Raw genomic sequence first — 23,016 nt, 5'->3', positions numbered from 1 at the left:
ATTATTATGCAAAACTAATTGTAACGCTTGAATAAAGTTTTACTGAAATTCCTTTTTTTTCATGCTACAAGGTGTTAAGCGACTCCTCGGTAGTGATGGAATAGAACCACAATTACAGAATGACTCAGGTCAACATTTTGATGCAATCTGCTTCGTCGTTTTTGTTCATGTGTGTGTCCGTTAGTATACATATTATCTAAATCATATAACGGGATAGGTTTGTTTAATTGACATCTTGCGTTCTGTGTGTTCAGATATTCATATAATATCATATACTCTTTCTATAAGCACACGAAAGACCTCTCGGATATGCATTATATTTGCATTTCACTAGTAATAGTCAAATAAAAATCGTTTTGCTCATTCACGTTCTTATTCAATTAGGGGATTAGTCAAACCTTCTAAATGTTTTACCTTGTATACCTTTGAAAATATAATTGAGTGGTGTTAATGTTTTATCGGTACCTGTGTTTTACAATAAACTACGATATCGTTCACTGGTTTGAACTTAAACATTGTTCTATTGTTTTTCACACAGATGAGTGGGGCATTTCTACAGCTCTCTTGTTACCAATTTTCTCTGTATCCAACAAGATACATTAAAGACAATTTCTACAGACATTTCAAGATACTCTGTGATTATAGAATAGACATACATACATAGAAATAGTTAGTAAAATTCCAAGTTTGAGACAATTTTGAACGAATTATGCGATTTCGTACTTCTGAAGACTATTTACAAATTTTCAAGGCTAAAATCAACCCCCCAAAATGGCGCATCTGTCTCTTTAAACAAAATGTCGAGTAACATATTGACAAAATCGAAAATAAACATGATTTCTTTAAAAATTTGTCATGTTTCTTTTACCACTGAAATAAAAGCAGGACATTTATTTTATGCATTATTATTATGTAATGCTATTATCCGTAACAGTAATGATTCTTATTGATGCGCGCAAGTTTTGATTTTTACTATCTGATAGTGGTAAATGTATTTCTTGCTATGAATAAAGGTGAACTTGGTAACCCAGGTAAAAAAAGTTTTTAATCAAATGATATCAGTAAAATTAAGAGAAAGCCTTTATCTAGCCAGGCACTGTCTTGCCTGAATACTGTTCTTTTCAATATCAAGCACTTAAAAAAATAAACATCATCGTTTTGAGACTTCAATTTTGACAGTCAATTTGGATCATTTCAACAAATCACACTGTCTAAAGACACAATCTGAAGAATCAAAATGAGCATAAAACATGAAAACGGCCTTATGAATCTACGCATTATTTGCCTCACTTTGCATTTCGCTTTGTCTGTTTAGCTAGCGAAACAGCATTAGTTCTTAGCAACATTCATTCGGCAGATTGTTTAAGAAAAAGCCCCTTGCTTATGAAATTCTTTCAAAATCTTAAAGCAGTGAGGTTTTGTTGTGAATAATTTTGGTTTTTGGCCAATTCTAACTTTGTAGTATTTGGACTTTGAATGGCATGAAATTCGTCATGTCCTTTGATAACGATCGATAAAAATCTTTAATGCTGTATTTTGATGATAATCTGCTACACTGAAGGACGGGAGAGCCATACCCATTAACTTTATTGTGGTACAACATGGCATCGTAGAATAGCTTGAATGGTTCAGATTTGTTTGAATACCAAAATGTATGCTAAATTTGGTGGTTGCCATGATCAAATTTTCTAATTCTAGCGATCAAGAAAAAACTACCTTCATTACCATAAAACGTTGAATTTTAAGTCTGGACCTAACTGTGTGGCTAAGCTTTTTGTGGGCATGAATGGTGCTATTGTGCATTCGGTGAGGTTCCATACTCGCCTTTGCATTTTAGGTGAACTGTGTTCAGTCATAATATATAAGTAGACATTGTGATAATAAACATTTTCACTGTTTAAATAGTACTCAATACATCAATTGTAAAGAGATAGATATAGAAATATTAAAACAGAACCTTGTCTACAATTCGTGGCGAGTTCGGATTGTTCCTGTCTCGAAGTGTAGACATGAGAACAAGTTCTACTTCAATTATTGTACTCTGTTTTTGTGTAGACATTGCTTCAATCATAGAATACATTGAACCAGTAACATGTTGCTGACTAATACAGTGTACAATTTAAAACCATCTCTTACAAGTCATTAAGAAATGAATTTTATGCCTGGCCAAACATGAAATATGAATAACATTTCGGCCACGTTTTTCGCTTTTGATAATACAGTACTATGATGGATCCCCTGTTCTGTTCTCTAAGTATTTTGCAGTATTGTTTGAAGACAAACAATTGGTTTTTAAGCAAGAAATCCCTACTATATCCAATAAAATGTTAATATATCCAGGTCTGCTCAGATTCGAACTGATCTAATATAAAGAAAATATATAAAACTACACACAACATGTGATAAAAATCTGACAACAACCGCATTCATTATATCAAGGGCTGTAACTCGGTCAAAATAGCGGGATATTTTAAAATTAAAACATTCACATAAGTCCAGGGACACATCCTTTAAGAAGGATATGCTTTTTCAACTGACAGAGTTCAATTCCTGAAAGTGCTGACAGTCTATTCATGTACTTTAATTTTCAGGAGCACCTACCTGGAATTGAAATTAAAGGATTAATACCAGTGTCAGTTTTGCAATGGTATTCAGTCCGATCATTTTTTCGGTAAATGAAAATATTTATCATTTTTATCAAATTTTACATTTTGGTTGATTGGCAACAAAACGAGTTTCTTGGAGGGACGAGTGTTTGTTTTATGTACAGTTTCAGAACGTTATGTTTTCTGAGTCTATCCAGTCTGAGACTTACCGTTGTTTTTAAAGCATATCATATAACAATTGTTTTTATCAAACAAGACAACAGTAAACGATTTCTAAACAAAGTTAATTCAGCTTCAAAACTAGCATAATTCCAGTTCTTTCAGCTGCTATAGCTTAAATTTCGGTGACTATACTTCTTTAATATCAAAAATTTCCCTTTAAATTAAGATGTCTCTAAATCAATATTGAGGTAAATAACAATTAATTATAATTTTAATTAAGTTTATTAATTGGTGAGCTGGACAAACCTATATAAACCGTTGTATGCGATCTTTTATGTATATACTCTCAAATTCCGATCACAGGGTTGACAGTCAGCACAGAAAAGGTGAAGATATCAAAGGCAAGTTTGACGTTTGAATTTTTTTTGTTCATAATTTTCATATATATGTAAAGACCAGGGATAAAGTCTGCTTGGAATTCTTGATGGTGTTACTGGAGTTATAATTCCAAAATACTATTTTAAAGCGTCATTATACGGACATTCAATACATTTATATTTGATGGTATGGTTGTTCATACTTGGCAACATGACAAAATCTGACTAAATTAAGAGACAGAATCAGCCTATGGGATTGCACACGGCGTGGCTTGATTAGGAGAAATGATATAGTAAGAGAACACAATTGTTCCCGAAACGATTTGGTTACCAGCCAATCTAATTACAAATAGATTACAATTTCGCTATTGTCCATTCTCCATTGTTGGGTATCCCGCAATTCATAGTTGATATTTAGATACGGATTCTCCGTGGACTGTTGACGTGCATTTAAACCAATTACAGAATCCGTATCAAAATATCAACTGTGGGATAGCAAAACCCCCAAAATAGCGATATGACGAATGAGTTATGAGATTGTCGGTACTCGCTTGTAAAACTGATTCCGATTGACTGGAGAGTGACGCGTTATTGGCTGATATACAAAGCTTTTAGCGTCACCAGTACTCGATCGTAGTATAAATCTCGTTACAATGGAGATAAAAAACAAATAATAATAATAATAACGAAACGAAATTCTAATTTAAATGAGATTGGTTACTTGTCGGAATAGTTGTAGTATTATCAAGTAAAATGCGAGTAACAATACTTGAACAGCTGCATTACCTTACTCCTTTTTCTATATCCAACTGTCTTGGAATCTTTAAGATGTACAAACTGTATCTCGGTGCTCGGTATATAGTTCCACCCAAACAACTAAATGTTTTGAAAAGCAAGCTAACAACTCAACGAGCATCGACAAACTGAACATTATAGGCATACAGCAACAAATTTTATTCTCTTACTTAAGTGATTTTTTGAAAAATTTAGTAGTCTGCATGTAATATTAAATAATCGAATCAAAAATATGTTTTCTAGAAAGAAAATGAGGTTCAATATCCTATGTGTTGTGTTATTGGTGGTAGTTTGTATGGTCATAGTTGAATCTACCTCCAGGACAAGTAAGCTTTTCAAAGTAAACACAATGAAAAACAACAGACTAAACATAAACGAACTTCTCAGTCCGAAAGGTGTTATTTTGTGTGGTATAAAACTAATTGCCATATTAACCATGAAGAAGATAAAATCAACTGAGCTTTTCTTTCAAAGATTATCAAAAATATGAAACCATTTTCTAGTTGATCAAAAAAAAAAAATCAAAAATCAAATAGACCAGTCTTGGATTTCCCTAAAATAAAATGTCTGTTTAAAATGTTAATTGTCAAAGACTTTTCTAATACTGAAACATGGCAGTTTCATTTTCTTGTACCATGATCTTATTCCCGTTTGGTATAGTTGGGTGGACATACTTTAGTACACATTGAGTTACAATAGTAATTTAAGTCGCTGTTTCCCACTGTGGGGACTCGAACATATTGTATTTGGTAATCTGATTTTGATTTTTTCTTTACTACATCAACTAATTTCAATCGATTTCCAGCAACAAACATTTGTGATGATGATACAAAAGAACATGTCTGTACTCTCAGCTGTAATGGAAAAGATTTTAATATGGTTGTATCTCCAGTAACCAATCCTGAAGCTCCGACTACAACAAACCCGGGTCCTTTGGTATCAGATTTCAGTATGTATTGCAATAATTACTTGTTAAACTCATACTTGAAAACGTTATACAACCAACGAGCAATTCGGTGACATGTTAAACAGGATTCGATATGTTAAATTCCTCCCTTGTACCAACATAATCTCGGAGGTTATGATACAATTTCGATAAATAATGTTTAGTTATTGTCCAAGTATTGTATAAATCAGGTCAAATTGGATTGGACTATAATCTTCCATGAGCTATTCAAGACAAAACAAGGATGAATATAGTTAGGAGACCAAGACCATAACCTTATAAGGGTATAAATCTACAGAAATTACTCTTGCAAGTTATCGAATGTTGGTAAGAATGTAAGGATACAATAGCTAAACAAACCCCTATGGCTATCTACAGAGATACCATATTTCAATTAATGATGCCCATTTCTTTTATCTGTCTAGAATGCGATTCCTTTTATGGCAAATGCTATCACGCAGGATGTCCTTCACATTTAACTTTAGTTGATGTTTGTGAAACAAGCGGTTATTTTTGTTGTGAGTATTCATTAAATTATAGATTACAATTTCTTCACAATTGAAGGCAATGTGTAGTGCAATGTCCTTTTGTATAGAGTAGTGTCATATTGTATAGAGTAGTGTCATATTGTATAGAGTAGTGTCATACTGTATAGAGTAGGGACATCTTGTACAGAAAACAATTACCACATGGTATAGAGTAGTATCATATTGTATAGAAGAAAATGAAAATAGTTCCATATTGTAATTTTATTTTTTATACTACGATGTTTGAATCAAATATATATGTATACCATGCAATGTCTTATTGTATATAGAAGTGTGCCATAGGAGACTATGCAACAAATGTATATGTGTGTAAAGCGATGTCATATTTCTTGGCATCTTCGCATCAGAATGTTTTCAGATTTATGCGAAAAAAAAAAAATACGTGAAAGAAATATAAAAATAAAATAAGCGAAATATCATTGGCTCTATTTTGATTTAAATCTGAACATCTAAATCTGAAGGTCTCGTGATAGCTTCAACATATTTCTCTAATTTGTGATTTGTTGAAAAAATATTTTGTGCTTTCTACAATTTTGAACTGCGTATTTTTGTATTTTTTTTTCAGGCAACTGAAAACGGTTCAAGAAGAGAACATACTTGTCGTAAATTTTAGATTATTATGCAAAACTAAATGTAATACTTGAATAAAGCTTTATTGAAAATTTCTATTTATTCCATGGTGAAAGGTGTTAAGCGCTTCAGAATTGATATGGCAAAGATTGATACTTATCCCATCGGAAGTGATGGAACAGGACCCCATTTATGGGATGTATTGAGGTCCACAGACATGGATAGCTCGAAGAAAAGTATGCAAATTTTGATACGCTTTTGTAAACACTTTTTTTAGTGGTGCCCACTACAACTGTGACGTAATGGGGGTAAATCCAAACTATCAAGGTTAAGATTTCCAATGCATTCCATTGTTGAAGCTCAATAGCTACAAGCCGCCCCGGGGTCTAAGGTTTTCCCACCAGCAGACTGATATAACAGAGCTCAGTGCTTGAACGCCTCAAATGTTTTCAAACAACAACCAATAAAATCTTTGGAATAATAATAAATAAACTTTTTAAACCTCACTAATCTAACACTGTGCAAGTCTATTCTGGCATTATACTATCAATGTGTATCATACTATCTCCTCTTGTAGGAAAACATTAAAATCAGTATCGGGAAAACATGCAGGAAACTTCTCAGATCTTTAAAGTACACGCATTATAGTTGACTTAAATTTGCCTTAAGGTTATACAAAACTTTTGTCATAATTTGCCAGGAATCCAATTTAAATAATTAATTTTACTTAATGTTATGTACTGTTGTTATCCGTAACAGCGTTGATTCTTTTTTTTCTATTTGATGGTGGTAAATGTATTTGACGCTATAAGTGAATTTGGCAACCTTAATTAAGGGTTTTCAACTAAATGCTTTCAGTGAAATTCAGTGAATGTCTATATTTAACCGGACACTTTATTGACTGTAATACTGCTCTTTTCAACATTAAAAAAAATATACTCTTTTTCATTTTTTCTCATTTTTCGCGTTATTGTTTTTACTGGCAATTGGGGTCTCATCTCCATCAAATGAAATTTTCAAGAATTTCATTTCAACAAAACACACAGTTTAAAGACACAAACTGTATAAACACAATAAGCATAAAACACTAATGGAATTGTGCATCATTTGTCTTAATTTGCAATTCGCTTTGACTGTCTAGCTGTATCACGATGTAAATGCTCTAAAACTAGCGATCCAAAATAACACATTTTGTGTCCTACCCTAACGGTCATCATATTGCATCTGTATATCACGTCTGGGGAACTGGCTAAGAACTTTTTTTTAGAACCGTGAAAGCACGCTTTAACCTAACTGTTTATTAAACGCGTTAATGCCTTTCTTTCAAAACCATGTGCAAGATTTAAGTTTATGTAAATTATTCTAAAACCAATCATAGTTGGGTTATTGTGCATTCGGCCAAGTTTCATACACACTTTGCTTTGTGTTCAGTCATAAAATCAAACAGTGCTTCAATTATAGAACCCAATGAACTAGATACTGTAACATAACGAGACCAGTGTAGTGTGCAAAACCAAGTCATTTATAATTAAATCTCATGCCTGGTCAAACATGGAATATAAGGTTTTTTCTTTTCATTCCATGGGAGATATTAGACGAGGAAAGCTACATTACATTAATATTTTCGATTTCTTACTGTCAAGATATCTTTGACATGAACAGCCTATAGCACACGGAACCTCTGTGTAGGGTCCCATCTGAACAACTACACGTTTTGAAGCGTCTAAAGCAACAAGCATTCTAGATTATAAAAAAATTCTGCACTGTTAAGTAGCGTAAAAGGAGCCGCGGTGGCTCAGTGAGATAGACGCTTGCTCCCTAACCAGATAGTCCAGGGTTCAATCCCTGCATAGGTCGTAACAACACTTTCAGTTTTTATCAAATTTTCAAAAAACTTATTTGTAAAACCAAGTCTAAGAAAGCCTGCGAATTGACAGAAGAAGTAGATGTCCGCTTAGCAGCTGATCTGGACTGTGATAAAAAAAAACTACCACTACAACAGCTCCGACCACAACAGCAGCTTCGACCACATCGGCAGCCGAATACAACAATTATTGCACTATATTTTGGCCTTATTACTAGTTGAGATTGGTCAATTATTACAAGGTCAATGGAAAAGATTTCAAAAGTATGGTGGTCTGATCGAAATTAAGAGTACTAGAGGTAAAAAAATTCATTAATAAAAATTACCAATTTTAATTCCAAGGGAATGAATGAATGAATGAATGAATGAATGAATGACTTAGTAATGAATAAATACTATAGCTTGTTTAACATAGACTTATAGAGATTCTCAATAAATTCGTTCTTCCTGTTCTCACCAGTCCACGTTAATCTCGTATTCTTATTATAGATATTTTTCAATAAATATGGAAGTTTCCGCACTAAAACACGCTCTTTGAGTATCATTAATATAGGTTTCTTTTCTAACCACGCAATATTCATTTCAAATTTGCACCATTGGCTGTCCATAAACTTCTCAGAAATGATGAGTATAATCATTGAGCTGGCTAAAACACTACGAACTATAGCCTCTTCAATTGGCTCTCCTACTCTGAAATCACGATCATTGATGCAAAGAAGTCCTTCCGATCGCGACATATCAACCTCCAGACGGCGCTCTATTTCCGGTCTAATATGGCGGAGAACGAATTCACTGTCATGGTGGCTATAGCACATGAAAGCCACGTACTTTGGTGGTTCGCCGCCTTTATACTTCTTAATTTTCCTTTGCATGAGTAAGGTTTTGAATTTTTTAACGATAAAAAAACAAAGAATGATAAATAAAATACATAAACACAAAACCAGACTAGTAACCATTGCAATCTCCTCGGCGGTCATATCACATGTTTTTAAAATGGCGCTTTCCTCCAGCCTCGAAACAAAAACGAGTTCACCATTTAATTCACAAGTATAATTATGATAACCAACTAGCGACGCGTTCGTGGTTTTCATCCATAATATGAACGGTATGTTTTGACATTGACACTGAAACACATTGTTCGATAAGTCAACGGTGAACTTTGACAAATCAAATGGCGGAACATCCTCAGATATCTGAAAATGGGGTGTGTTCGAATCATTAGCCGAAAGTTCCACAAGTTGATCAAGTAGGTATCGAGTATTTTCATCTATGGTCTTCAATGAATTGTTGGATAAATCAACATGGCGAAGAAAGGGTAAGGGACGCAACTCTAGTTTAAAGTCCTGTAGACTATTTCCAGCTAAATTAATACTGATTAAGTGAGTATTGTTAGTAAACATATCAAAAGGTAAGTTGTGAAGATTGTTCTGAGATAGATCAAAGTGCTGAAGATATCGATTGGCTCGAACTAAATCACTGAACTCAGACAAATTTTCCATTTTGTAGAATCTGTTACCACTGAAATTTAGAACTTCGACCATGGGTTCATATACCATGAATTCCTTCATGTATTCGATGTTATTATCTGACATATCCAGATACCTCAGAAGTTCTGCTCCTCGAATACTTCCGTTAAACAATCTATAGTTATTATTGTTAATCCAGCATTTTGTCATATTGTTTGGTGAAAGACATTTTCTGATAGACGGCGACTCGGCAGACGACCATTTGATATGATGAAAATAAAACAGACGTAGGGATTCAGCAAGTGGAAAACAGGACGAAGCACTACCGAAATCCTTCCGACAAGTAGAAAGAGTTTGATCAATTTCATTCTTAAACTGTGCAACTTCGGGATTTTTGTCATATCTGAAATCTTTGACTTTGAAAAATGGATCTGGCATTTTCCAAAAACTTATATCAAACACATATAATTTCTTCAGCAAAGATATTTGACATAAGATACGCATGTCGATAGTCATGTGATTATGGGATACATTGAATACTTCCATTTTCGGTAAAAACACACTTAATCCAGGTTCAATGTTAAATAGATTCACTGACGACATATCTAGTGTTTTTATTGGGGAATGTCGCAGTTTAACGAAGTGTCTTTTAGAGAATATGATCTGTTGCCTTGGTAACTTATTACAGGAACTGATATTGAGTACTTCCAATTGCGTGTTGTTGGAACTTATGGAATTAAAAATGGTGTCAAATTCCAGTTTGGCATTTTTACTAAGATCTAAGGATCGAAGATTCGGAAGAGCGCCGAACAAGCCTGTATCTAGATGCCGTAAACCCGACAGTTTCAAACTCAACACTTGTATACTGGATAACCACTGTATCGTCTCGATTGTCAAGTTTAAAATTGGCGCATTGTTTTCAAATGTGAATGACGTCACATGGCGCCATTTTCTTTGATTTAGAACCAAGGACGGCCATTCCAGATATGGGTTATTTTTTATCACGACTGTGTCCGTTTTTGCGGGGATTACGGATGGAATGGAAGTTAAGTTGACATGAGAACAATGTACTGTTATGGTTCCCGATGGTTTCTTTAGACACCTGCAATGTTCAGGACAGTTTTTTGATTGGGCAATAGCAACAAATATGACGGTCAAGACCAGAAATGTGCTTATGTCCATTGTCATGTCTGTCGTTCTGTAGTCTTGAGCATCAGCCACCACATTACCATTCTCTTAAATTGTTTCTGAAAAAGAAAGAGTATATATTCATTCAGAATGAAATGACAACCCGTTGTGTTTATTACAACATATTTTGTTTGCCGTGACAAAACGTACAAATGTGTATGTTAGCCTCAATTTCTGTTCTTTCCCATGTGCATTAGATATAACTTTTTTTTCACTTTAATTGTTGAAATATGTACGTACACTTTAGCCACGCTTAAAAATTGCGTCAATGGGAAGACCACCTACCAATAAACCCACATGACGTAACCCGCCTACCAATAAACCCACATGACGTAACCCGCCTACCAATGAAAACACATGAAGTAACAACGACCACCTACCAATAAAAACATATGACGTAACAACGACCACCTACCAATAAACCACATGACGTAACAACGACCACCCACCAATAAAAACACATGACGTAACAACGACCACCTACCAATAAAAACACATGACGTAACATGTATATTTCGAAAATTATACCTACTGCCCCATACTTTCAATCCATTTTTCAGAAGAAAAATACCAAATACATCAAAATACATCAGCCAAATTTCTGACCGATCTACCTCCGTTCAGGGAATATAACTATAAAATACTTCAATAATTATTTATAATCGAGAAAAGCTATAACAAATTTTAATGTATTATTATTTTTCCTTAATCTCAAAGAAATGTCACAACTGAACTACACCTGATTCCAATTATAGAAAACACACGATAACAACTTTATTTTCAAAAAAAAGATAACTTCCGTATTTCTTAGAAACGGTTAATAAATAAAAAAAATTATCTATTTATGGTATTTGATTTAGATAAAGGATTTGTCATAAATCAGCCACAATGAAAACATGACATTGTCAATCTGTCGTGCAATCAGACCTGCGTCCAGGTGGAAAAGCGCATCATTTCATTGTTCTATAAACCGCTACCTTCAAAAAAAGGTTCAAAATTAAAGGATTGTAAAGAGGTTTTCTCAATTTTGTATGTGTATCGGATAGCATCAATTTGCGTCATTCCAATTTCCAAACAGATGTCACCAATATTCAAATATGCTGTTATCACATTGGGACTTTGGGATTAGTGACGTCATGATGTGGAATTAGTGGAATTGCAGGAACTACAAACATCTGATTGAAAATTGATGCTATCAGTGTCCCAGATACACATAAATTTGCTAGAAAACCTCTTTACAATCCCTTAAAATCCCCCAAACATAAGACAACCCCGCCCAACCATTCCACAGTTTGAATTATGAATTTGACCTCAATATAGAATTTCTCAGTTAAAGATTTAGGGGGAATTTCAGTATTGACACAGTTTCAGTTTTAACTTCTGTGTGAATTTTGTTTGAAAGTACACAGTGCACTCAATATAACTGATAGTGGTAGACAAATGTCAAGAGGAAAGTTGTTTCTTTATTTAGATGTGTATATTCATTGCACACAATATATGTCAATCCAAACGGAGGTCAAGTTATCAGAATAGTGTTTGTTCTGGTCGAAGAACAACAACATTCATTTAAAGATGGGTTCCCTTATTTTCATTTATGAAAATAAGAATGCTAATACTTCTATGAATAGAAAGTAGAGGTGTTTCAATGACTTGGAAAAATACCAGTTTGTCTCACATGTCCATAATTAATTCATAATTAGTTAAATTAGAAGAGAATTACCCACAGAAATCCAATTAGTGACCGATCTAGAAAGGTCAAATATTTTTGTTTTTGTTTATCCAGACTGTAAATATATACATGGACATTTATGATTGGTTAAAACTCCTAATTATATGCAATAAGAACAAAATGATATGATCAAGAATACATAATTCATTAGAAACACCAATTAATCAAATAGTTTGCTTAATTTGACACTAAAAAATAAGGAAATCCATATTTAAAAATCTTTAACTAATAATTCATAGGCCCAACTGCCAAATAACTGGGTTTGGTAACTAACAATAATTATGTTGGTTACAGATCACTATTCCTCAGAATATACGATAAAATATTTTAATAACACTTCATGGACTACTGTGAACAATTACTGCTTTATTAAAACAGTGCGACTTTCGACGATGATAATTTCATGGTGATGGTTTGCCATCAGCTCGATAAAGACGAGAGTACCATCATCGAAACGTCGCATGTTTTAAAAAAAAAAACAATTGTTATTCATTAAGTTTTCTGTATTGGCATAATTCAATAACCAAATGCCACTAAATACTTACGTGTGGATAATCCAACCAAATCCTCTCGATAATAGAAAAATCGGACAATGAGCTTCAATCGTCTTATCGCCTTCTGGTTAATGAATAAACATTACCTAAAACTAACTAAAGTTCAGACATTCCTAATTCGTGATGAATTCCGGTCTTCAAGTTTAAACTGACCTGTAAAATAGTTCAAAGTTCAAATTATTAAAAACAATGAAATGAGTTCAACAATGTGTCGTTGTTGAAAAAAGGTTAAGTTAATTGAACGCCAATCCTTTTACTGGTTGCAGTTTGTAACGGCAGTTAGACGTCGTAGATTCGAATCCCGCCTTCGAGAAAACATCAATTTATGTTGACACGGACGGTGCTTTCGGAAGTATGGCGGGTGTCAGTGTTGGTACTTTCAAAAGCTTAACATAACACATTGGCAAAAAATATCTTTACGAAGTTTTGACAAAAGACAAGTCAGTCGTAATTTATCCTTCATAACGACCACCTCGAGTAGGTTTAGGGTTGCCCCCATTACAATAAGACACTTCTTATAGGACAATCTGACCACAGAGGATAGTCAATATAACAAGCGCAGTTTTCTGTAGCTATGAGCATCCATATTAGATTTTTTCAATCATTAATGAAAACATCGTTATAATTACAAAATACATTTAACAAACATTTTCAAAAAATTACACATTCAAAAACACAATCCAGTGCCAAATTCCTATTCTCTCAAAGGCTGCTAGTCGGACATGATATTTCGTATGGGAATGGCTGTGTGCTTTCAATCATAGGAGAATATTGGCCCAGGCCGTGTTAAGAAAGCGTCAGATATTGCTATTGTCGCCAATAATCACCATTGAGATCGCCACGGAATCGAGAATGTCTTTAGACGTCGTACCGTCTCTTTGAACGCAATACAAGTGAAATACAACAAGCCCATAGATTTATTAGGATCGCATATGTAGCATTTTGAGTATGTCATAGAATTTTCTTCACGCTTTCCGGTGATACAGAACATATATTTTGGTCTCCGTCAGATCGCATATGGTCGGAATCCACTGTGACTGGGCTATTACATACAGTGGCAAATCTTTTATTTGTGTCATCGTCTGTGAACAACGGACCCTTTACTACGATGCATTTTAATTGAGAGTGTATGAGATAAATTCGTGACAAGGCATTACACGCTGAAAAGATAACAGAATGGTACGACGTTAGGAAACCTCTTTTTACACTTCCGGAAACATTATACCATCCTTGTAGATGTACTGCAATCTCTCTTTTCCATACAGGAGTGACCGTATCTCTATCAGATTTCTTTGGAAAAGTCGTAACACAATTCAATCTAATATGATGTAATTGGTGATACTTGGAAGGAGAGGGTTAATTCTCCTGTGTGAACTTACATATTTAGAAATTTTCTCACAAGGAGCGTCTATGTCAAATTGTCAAACATAATGACATTATACGGGGGGTAGGGGCAGTGGCTCAACTACGTGGTTTTAGGCCAAAACTTTAGCATTGGAATTGCCTGCAAGTTAGATGCGCCTGTTTCCGATCTTATTTCTCATACGCAGGAGCTTGACAAAAACCGGAAAGACCAATTAAATTTATCTCATTGGGGAAATTCAATTATACCTGCTCCTCAAGCCAACAATGTATTACGATATTCTATATATTTTGAGTTTATTAAACCTTAATAAATAGTCTACTCAACCGTGCGACGTTTATTTCAAGCATGTTACGATAGCTGACTGAAAATTTCGTAAAAAAAATAACACGAATGACATCAAATTATAACATAAACCGTGTGATGCGAGCATCATTTTCTAAATTTAGCTTTATAAATTTCCCTTTTCGTTGAAAAACGTGTTATATCACATTCTGTCATTTTTAAACTGTCAAAAACTTGTCAGAGATTTACTTGCCTTTTTATGCTTTTTCTGAGTATATCTGATGGTTAAACCAATCTCAATGGAACTAATCAGTGTATAAATTTCCTCACTATAGTAGCGTCTATGTCAAATTATCAAGAGGGGTAAACCGAAATATCTGTCTCTTCTTTCACCGAAAACTGTCAAAGAGAACGGAGGGGGTTGGATAGATAAAGTTTTTTCGAAATTTGTAGCTATTTCGATATTATTTTAGCTTCGCGAATGCATCAACACGGTATTTACCTGAAAGTTAGCTACGTCCGTATCCAAAAGGTTTTCTATACTCAGGAGTTCGACAAAAACAGTAAAGATCATTATCGTTTAAATTTATCTAATTGAAGACTAGGCTGAAATATATCTATTCCAGCCACTGATAGCTATTTGGACAGATGTCGGCTGGTGAATATAGAAAAAATAGACCCTGTTAAATGAGGGTTTTCTGCATCACCGCAGGTTTTTTAACCTATTTAGATACCTCTGATCTGCAAAAACCAGATATATTCAGAGAGATGAATAATTTTGTAGTTGAGTCATACCATCATTTTCTCCCTACACCATTTATATCATGTCTCCGGTTCCATCAAGTTTTTTTTTAACGAAACTGATCGGTCATTTAAAACTGCGTGCGCAAAGGTCACAGAGTCATGTATTTAAAGTCATCGTAAAAGGAATATTAATTTAATATTATGTTATGTGGAAAATCCCCATCTAACAAAGTATATTTTTTCTGACTCTTCTCTCGCCGACAACTGCCAAAATATTTACCAGATTCAGAAATAGAAAATTGAAAATCAGCCACACGTCTGATAGCGGCAATTAAGAATTTAATTATGAGTTTTATGGCAATTTCTTGAGCACGAATGACAATAAATTATGATATAAACTTTGTAATGCGAGCAGTTCTGATTCACATTCTAAAGTTAGATTTCTAAGTTTCCCAATTCATTGTAACACGTGTTACTGTCATTTTGAAACTGTCCAAAATATTTGTCAATGTCAGAGATGTATGCCTTTTTTTGGCATTAATAACATTGATGATTTATGCTTTTTCGAGAACAACAGTTTGTTAAGTTTCGCGAGATATCTTAAAAATCTATACTTGAATTTAGCACCTCGATCTGGGTTTTGCATATCCGTGATATCTAAATAGGTTTAAAAACCCTGCACATGCGGAGATGACGAAAGTCCCCAATTTACAGGGCCTAGTTTTTCTGTCTCTACACCAGCCAGACGCCCAAGAAGCTATCAGTGGCTGGAATAGAGACAGATGTTTCAGTCTACCTTACAAAATGACTGCATTATATTAAAAATTGTCAACTCAATCACATTTTGCTTCACCGTTGCCTTTTAAAAAATTTTTACAATGTCTTATTTTGCTTAGTTTTAACAGAATGGAAGAGTTGTATGATACTTGTGCAAATCAAATTGCTAAATAGGCCCTATCCTTATTTATGATAAAATGGACGGTTTCGAATACAATGAGGCGAACATTTGGTAAATCAAGTTTGTCCAGTAATACTACTACAACACGTGTCTACTGGACTAACTTGATTTACCAAATGTTCGCCAAACTGTATTCGAAAAGGGCAACGGTGAAGCAAAATGTGAAAGAGTCGATAATTTTTAGCTAGAAATGCCGCCATCTTGTTAGGGGAGATAACATATACTATGATGTTATTGTGGTCTGGTGGTAGGTTGGTTACGAATTCTCTTGCGGAAAATGGGTCATTTCCGGTTAACTCTTTCTGGAATTGTATGAACCACAGGCTTCGCACGAAAAATTGGAATGTCGTCCCAAATAGAAAGGTGTCCCAGATAAACATAAAAAAAGGCGAGAAAAACATCTTTACATCCCGAAGTCCGTCTGGGTATAGATGTCAAAGAATCTTGGCTTGACATGGATGACATAAATTCATATAAATTTATCCACGTGATATGTAACTATCCGTCTTAGATATTGTCATATTGTGGTTTTTGTGTCACCGGTTGTCTAGTACATTTTTACATGACTCAAACGTCGATTCAAAATGTAGGGCTAATAATAAAACTAGTAAGAAACTAGCCCGACAAATCTAGACATACCCGTTCAGCACGTTAGATGATGTACAGATAAGATATCGGCTCGTTTAAACTTACCTATATGCCACCCGTATATCACATCCGAGGCACTGGTAGTGTTAGGCTAGTGCGAAACGGGACTCTTGCGACCGCCTTATAGAAAATTTGTGACGATTATCGGTTGGTGTAGCTGAATCTATTGTACATGTGACAGATTCATCATCGTACCTTAGTCTTTGTTAGTTTAGCTAATCAGCAATTTCCAATGTAAACCTAGGCTGTAAAAATATTGAAGAAAATATAACCTACCGATATTGATAACTATCACTACAAATGACGGAAGTTAGAATACTTGTTTTTGTTTCTTTTGTGTGTTAACATACTTCTTGTTTGTTAACCGGATCTTGATAACAAAATAACGTAATTTGCGTGCCGGCTTCATATCAAGTCGTCTACAACAACGCGACATTTGATACTATATAAAAATAGATACCGTTATTTTATTACTGTAATGTTTTTATTATTTCTCAGTTTCAATAAATTTGTAAGGCCAGGGTGCGCCATATTCGGGTTATGATTTGGTTCTTGAGCACACATGGATTTGAAGGTTTAACTTTCATTGTGAGCTGCGAGCATTATACCTAACAAGTTTAGCTAAAAAATCAAATATCTCACTATCGAGACTTAAGTCAATCACTTGACAATCAGCCACTTGTATACCATTCAACTATGAAGGGACCAATCATACCTTAGTCTCAGAAGGGAATTGTTTTTAGATAAGCCAATCAGTAATAGTGTTCACAGCTCACCGATAAAATTTTAGCCTACAAAATCATGTTAACCAGAACTATCCGCGTTTGAAAGTCAAAATGACGAGTCGTCTTTTCTTAATACATGTATATAGAAAAGACATATATCAGAGATGTAAGTGACCATTGAATTCATTTCCTGAGCGTATATAGCTCTCGAGCTTACGGCCGGTGGTCCGTAGGCAACGTCGCGGTGGGGGTCGAGAGGGGAAGATTCCCAACGTCAGAGGTTTTCTGCATGTTTTACACTATATGATACACCATTTCAGAGGGGAAAATACATTCCAATGGAAAATTCAAAATTCTTTTGAGAAAAATGACTTCAGTATGAAAAACAGGTACCAATAATGGTATCGGAAGTTATCTTTAATACCAACCAACCTGTATTTCTTTGAGGTCTGCTGCCACCCTATCAACTTTCATGTCACAAAATTAATGTTCCGAATTATTTTCGAAAACAGCGTCAGAACTAGACGTCAACACTTTCAAAAATCACGCAATGTCACTATAATGAGCCAAGTTAACCACGCACACCCACACTGAAATAACATGGCAAAACAGGTTGCCATTTTAAAACACGTGCGCGGATACCAGCGAAACGGATGAAGACAAAAGATGAACACGAACAAGATGCTTTTAAAATACAAATGCACACACACACAAATCAATGGGTTTTTTTTTCGATTTTTCCGGGTCATTTATTGGCTTACCCAGAAAAGAAATGATTTTGCATCCCATTTCTGGACGTCTTACATCTCTGAATAGATATAGATGTCGGAAAATAATTTCCTAGTTTGAGATATTTTGAATGCAATAATCTATTACCCTTTGAATATTTAAGACTCAAATCAACACCCCCACCCACCCAAATGGCGTACCTGTCTTGTATTAGTCTTGTTATAATGGTATAACTCAATGAAATATAAAAAGCAACTCGAAATATAGTTCAGCATCAGATGAATCATAGGTCAGCTCAAGAGTGAGATTCACCTGTTAGAACTGATACAATGGCGTAACGCATGGGAATATAAAGAGCAACATGAGATATCAAATCATCGGGCGTGAGATCGGGAGCATATTATTATCATCGGTTGACATTGAGAAAAAAATAAATGAATAGAGTTTTACGTCCTACTTTTCTACACCATGTGGGCTAATGAAAACAGGCAACGCCTGCTCTTTTTCTTTACGACCTACTTTTCTACACCATGTGGGTTAATGAAAACAGGCAACGCTTGCTCGTTTACGATTTCAACGTGCTTAGCCAGTAGCACACGGGGCTTCGGTTTATTGTCCCATCTGAACAACTATACGCCTTTTCCATGGCAGCCCCTCTTACCTGCATCACTGACAGGGCGAAACTGGATTAAAAAATCCGAAGGTATTATCTCGACCTATGCCGGGATTGAACCCTGGGCCACCAGGTTAGCGAGCAAGCGTGTAACTCACGTGGCCACCGCGGCTCCGGGTTGACTTTGAGAGACATACTTAAGAGACTAAGAGGTAGATTCATATGGACAGAGACAACTCTATTTGATGGTAAATTGGACCCTAATGTCCGTGAAGCAAGATAAAGTGCTTGATAACCAGTCTTTTAAGATAAGAGTTCGACCTATCTGCAAGTTGAAATAAAGGGGCGTAACTACATTAAAGGTGAATGATATTATTTATTGAAAAAAGCTAACACTAGAAAACAATATGAAATAAATAAATAAGACATTAGGCTTTTGCTGGTGGTGATTGACCTTGGGCTGCTATCTGAGCTTGAACTTTTAACTGTAATATTTCTACTATGGCTGGAAAACAAAAGAAATATTTCAAGTAACAATAGAACAACCATTGTACCTGTATCCATTTATTGCTCTTACACACTAAAACACACTGAAATTAGATTTCAAGGGGGAGGGGGATGAACTGGGTTAAAAAATCTAAAGGTATTATTTCAACTCAAACTGGGATTAAACCATGAAACTTCAGATGAGCAAGCAAGCGTCTAATGCTGCAGGCACACGAGCAGTCTTTGTCGGCGATTTTTGTCACTAACATGAATCTCAAGTAAATCTCACTTGTGTCTGCGCTTCCACAACAAGATTATCTGTTGATGCCAGGATTTCTTTTATCAGATCAGTTTGATAATTGTTTTATTGCCTGCAAGACAGAGTGGCATCATCCAATCAGAGTCATTTTCCTTTTAATTGCATGATCCGCATAGTGAAAAACAACTAGCTGGAGATTTTTAGTCTCCTTGTGAGCCTGCAGACAGTCGATGAGTTTAGTCAGCGACAAAATTCACCAACACCATTCGTATGCCTGCAACCATACCAGATAACATATATATTTTATTACCTTGTTTAGCTTTATATTTCTCCTGTAATATTGGTTGTATTTTCTCCATTTGTTTTGAAATATATTCCACTTTTCTTTTAAAGTAATCTTTGCCTTTGTCTACAGACTGACAGAAATAACAGGAAGTTAAATATTAGGTCTATAAAGTGCTTGCTCTTAATTTTGACCAATTACTATAGCACAGTCAGTTAGAGGGTTGGTTCTTTACATGACGTCATTTGTTTGGTTTCGTCAAGCAAATGTGGGTTCAATTCTCCATCGGCTTGTGATAGTCTGATGACCTTGAATAAGTCATCTTCACTCATAATTCCAGTGGACCCAGCTGTAAATGGGTACAGATAATCCGGGAAAGGTCGATGCCAAGAGGTTTGGCCAAGGGCCAGCTGGTAGAAAGGATCCTTAACTGTGAACCTATGAAAATGTGTATTAATAAACAAAACTTACCATTTCAATATAATAACCAGTTCCTATTTCTATTAACACATTATCAGCATTACTCAACTGACCTGGTACATACATCTGGTTTAAATGTTAAAGAAGTATGTCAATACAAAGTATGTCTGTGACAGCTTCAAATGGTGTCCGGTCAAGTCGTGGACATGCCAACTTGTCGACAGTCAACTCGTCGACAAACATGACCAAGTCGTCGACAGATTTGACCAACTCGTCGACAAATTATGAGACGACTCGTCGACAGATCATATATTATATTTATGCAGATCATACGACAAATATTAAATGGAGGTGTGCAATAATCCTTGCGACTATGGAGTCAAGAAGATTTTATATCAACAATATATGATTGGCTTGGTTCTTTTCGAAAAAAACCTTAAATGCACTGGAATGCATCGAAAAATTGTTGTACATAAATTCTGAAATATATTAATTGAAAATTTCCTTTGAACTTTTCCGTGTATTAAAAAGGGATTGTGTATCAGGGACCCTTAAAAAGTATCAATTTGTACACCATTCCTATTTCCAATCAGACTTTTTATGGCTTCACTATCGCAAAAGTTCTCAACTGCAAAGGTTAGCATCACATACTCTACTACAATGCAATACTGTCCCACTTATCACATCCCCTCTGATATGTTTTGTCAAATAAACTAGAATATTGAAAGGATACAGAGCTTGTTAATGGAACTAAAATTTCTTTGTCCACATTTTCTTTAGTAACTTTATTCATACATTCCTGAGATTCCACAAACTTGCCCTGGGCAATTTTCAGTTGAGTTAATGATGTCTGAAAGAATTCTAATTCCTGGAAATAGAAAAACCACTTAAATACAAAGTTGACTAAAAGCACCAATTGCTGGAGCAAGTGTGAGATCAGAAATTTTTTATGTATCATATAGGCCAACCAAATGAAACGGATGCTGAGTCTGTTTATGAGTAAACACATTCAACTATTGACTACATTGAGCTATTGAGATATTTTTTTCTCTCATTTCATAAATATTCAAAATAAAATTTTCAACTCTATACCAATTGTCTTAGAATGTCTTTGGGTCCATGGTAATATAAGGTTCAGGGATTTTACATTTTAAATAATTACACTTTCCTCCCAGAAAATTCACGAAAAAATGACCCACTTTTCAGACTGAAAATTCCCCTCTGTAAAATCATGTTTACAAATAATAACTTTTCCAGTGGTTGACATTTTCATCAACCCAAAGACAATCGAAGACTCTCAGTAGTATTTTGTAATTGATATTTAAATCATTCAAAACTGATTGGCAAAATTCAATTCAGAAAACAGTGTAGCCAGAGAGTAGGTCGTCTTGTCTCAGCATACTGATTCGTGGCAAATCAACCCAATATGAAAAGTGAATTAAAATAACTTTTTATCAGAAATGCAGACATACTCTTTGTATGTGGCCCATATATGGCAGGTGGACCATACCAAAGTTATTAAGTAGTAAAAAAGAGTTGGCGAAGTTTTCCTTTTTGGGCAATTCCTTCTAGAAACTTTGTTTGTTAGCTGTGTCAGAGTGGCCTGTGTCCAACTTCACGTTTTATGGCCATACTCTTGAAAAATTATTAATCAAACAGATTAAAGACATACTTTTCGCAATTTTTACCCACCTGTTCTACTTGTTGAGCAAGTTGATTGAGTTGTTGTATAGGTAATTGAGAAATGTCAATTTGTTGAGGAGATTTGGCAGCCATGCTGGATAGTTTATTGTTCTCGATTAACAAGTGAATTAATATATTTTGATATTGGTTCGGTTTAGACTGGATGTTCAAGAACCGTAATTAGAACTGATTTTACCTTTCAGATAAAAGATTTCTATTTTCAGGGGACGTAACTATATGACAAATTAATTGAAAAGACTACAGTAAATTCAACAAGCTTTTACGTATACTGGATAGTTGTCAAAAAGGAAAATTATCTAAAATAGGTCTTCATCTCTTCTTTAATACATTAAATATTTCTCAAACTGTAGAAAGGTTCAATGGAATTGTCGAAAAAGCTACATGGAGCATTCATAATATATCATCATAGATAGGCCTATAGATTTTTCAAAAACAATTTTCCTTCGATTATTATTTCTTCATTACTACTATGTATCGCCCAGCATGTAATTGATCAGGGCGTGAGAACTATACAACCCAAGCCCACGAACAACCAGATATCTCTTGCGTATTGTACATTTCTGCATCTTCATTCTTGATGTTACGTTGGCTAGTTAGGATACGCTTCAGTTTCGATCAAACAACGTATTATCAAAATGGACTAACAACCCTTCAAAAATCACGACAGCTTTGTTCCCTGTCTGCATGTTAAAAGCCAAAACACACAAATGTGACAGTGTGGTTTATTTGACTGACCCTTTAAACAGTTGTTTTTTATACTTCACTGCACCAGCCAATCACCTGTAAATACCCCTTTGTTTTGATCTATTTATATCTTGGGATTCACCTTTCTGTCTGTCTTCTGGGGTGAGCTGTTTTCATCCTCACCCTAGCTACTGTGTGTATTAGATACCACATTTTCATCATTAACTTTGTAGAGTGGAGACTAGATTTGATTCCTTCACCAAATCTAGTTATTCAGTCAGCTATCTGATTAATTCTACATTATTCAGTG

General features: G+C 34.8%; 2 protein-coding genes across 2 annotated transcripts; both read right to left on the bottom strand.

The window, feature by feature from the left end:
- Positions 1-8,263: 8,263 nt before the first annotated feature.
- Positions 8,264-8,740, bottom strand: LOTGIDRAFT_121482 (hypothetical protein; the record flags this gene model as incomplete). The annotated part of the gene is made up of 1 exon (XM_009059130.1): positions 8,264-8,740. One exon carries the CDS (start codon positions 8,738-8,740, stop codon positions 8,264-8,266), a length of 477 nt encoding a protein of 158 aa, XP_009057378.1.
- Positions 8,741-19,226: 10,486 nt separating this feature from the next.
- On the bottom strand, positions 19,227-22,097 carry LOTGIDRAFT_217219 (hypothetical protein; the record flags this gene model as incomplete). Its single annotated transcript, XM_009059129.1, has 5 exons — positions 19,227-19,375; positions 19,926-20,031; positions 20,370-20,444; positions 21,052-21,186; positions 22,011-22,097. The coding sequence occupies 5 exons, from the start codon at positions 22,092-22,094 to the stop codon at positions 19,299-19,301; spliced, it is 477 nt and encodes a 158-aa protein (XP_009057377.1). The 3' UTR covers positions 19,227-19,298.
- Between the last annotated feature and the right edge of the window lie 919 nt (positions 22,098-23,016).

This window comes from Lottia gigantea (genome assembly GCF_000327385.1).
Source record: "Lottia gigantea unplaced genomic scaffold LOTGIsca_37, whole genome shotgun sequence".
Classification (NCBI taxonomy): Eukaryota; Metazoa; Mollusca; class Gastropoda; family Lottiidae; genus Lottia; species Lottia gigantea.
Note: the sequence above shows the minus strand (reverse complement) of the source record. Positions and strands in the feature narration are given on the sequence as shown.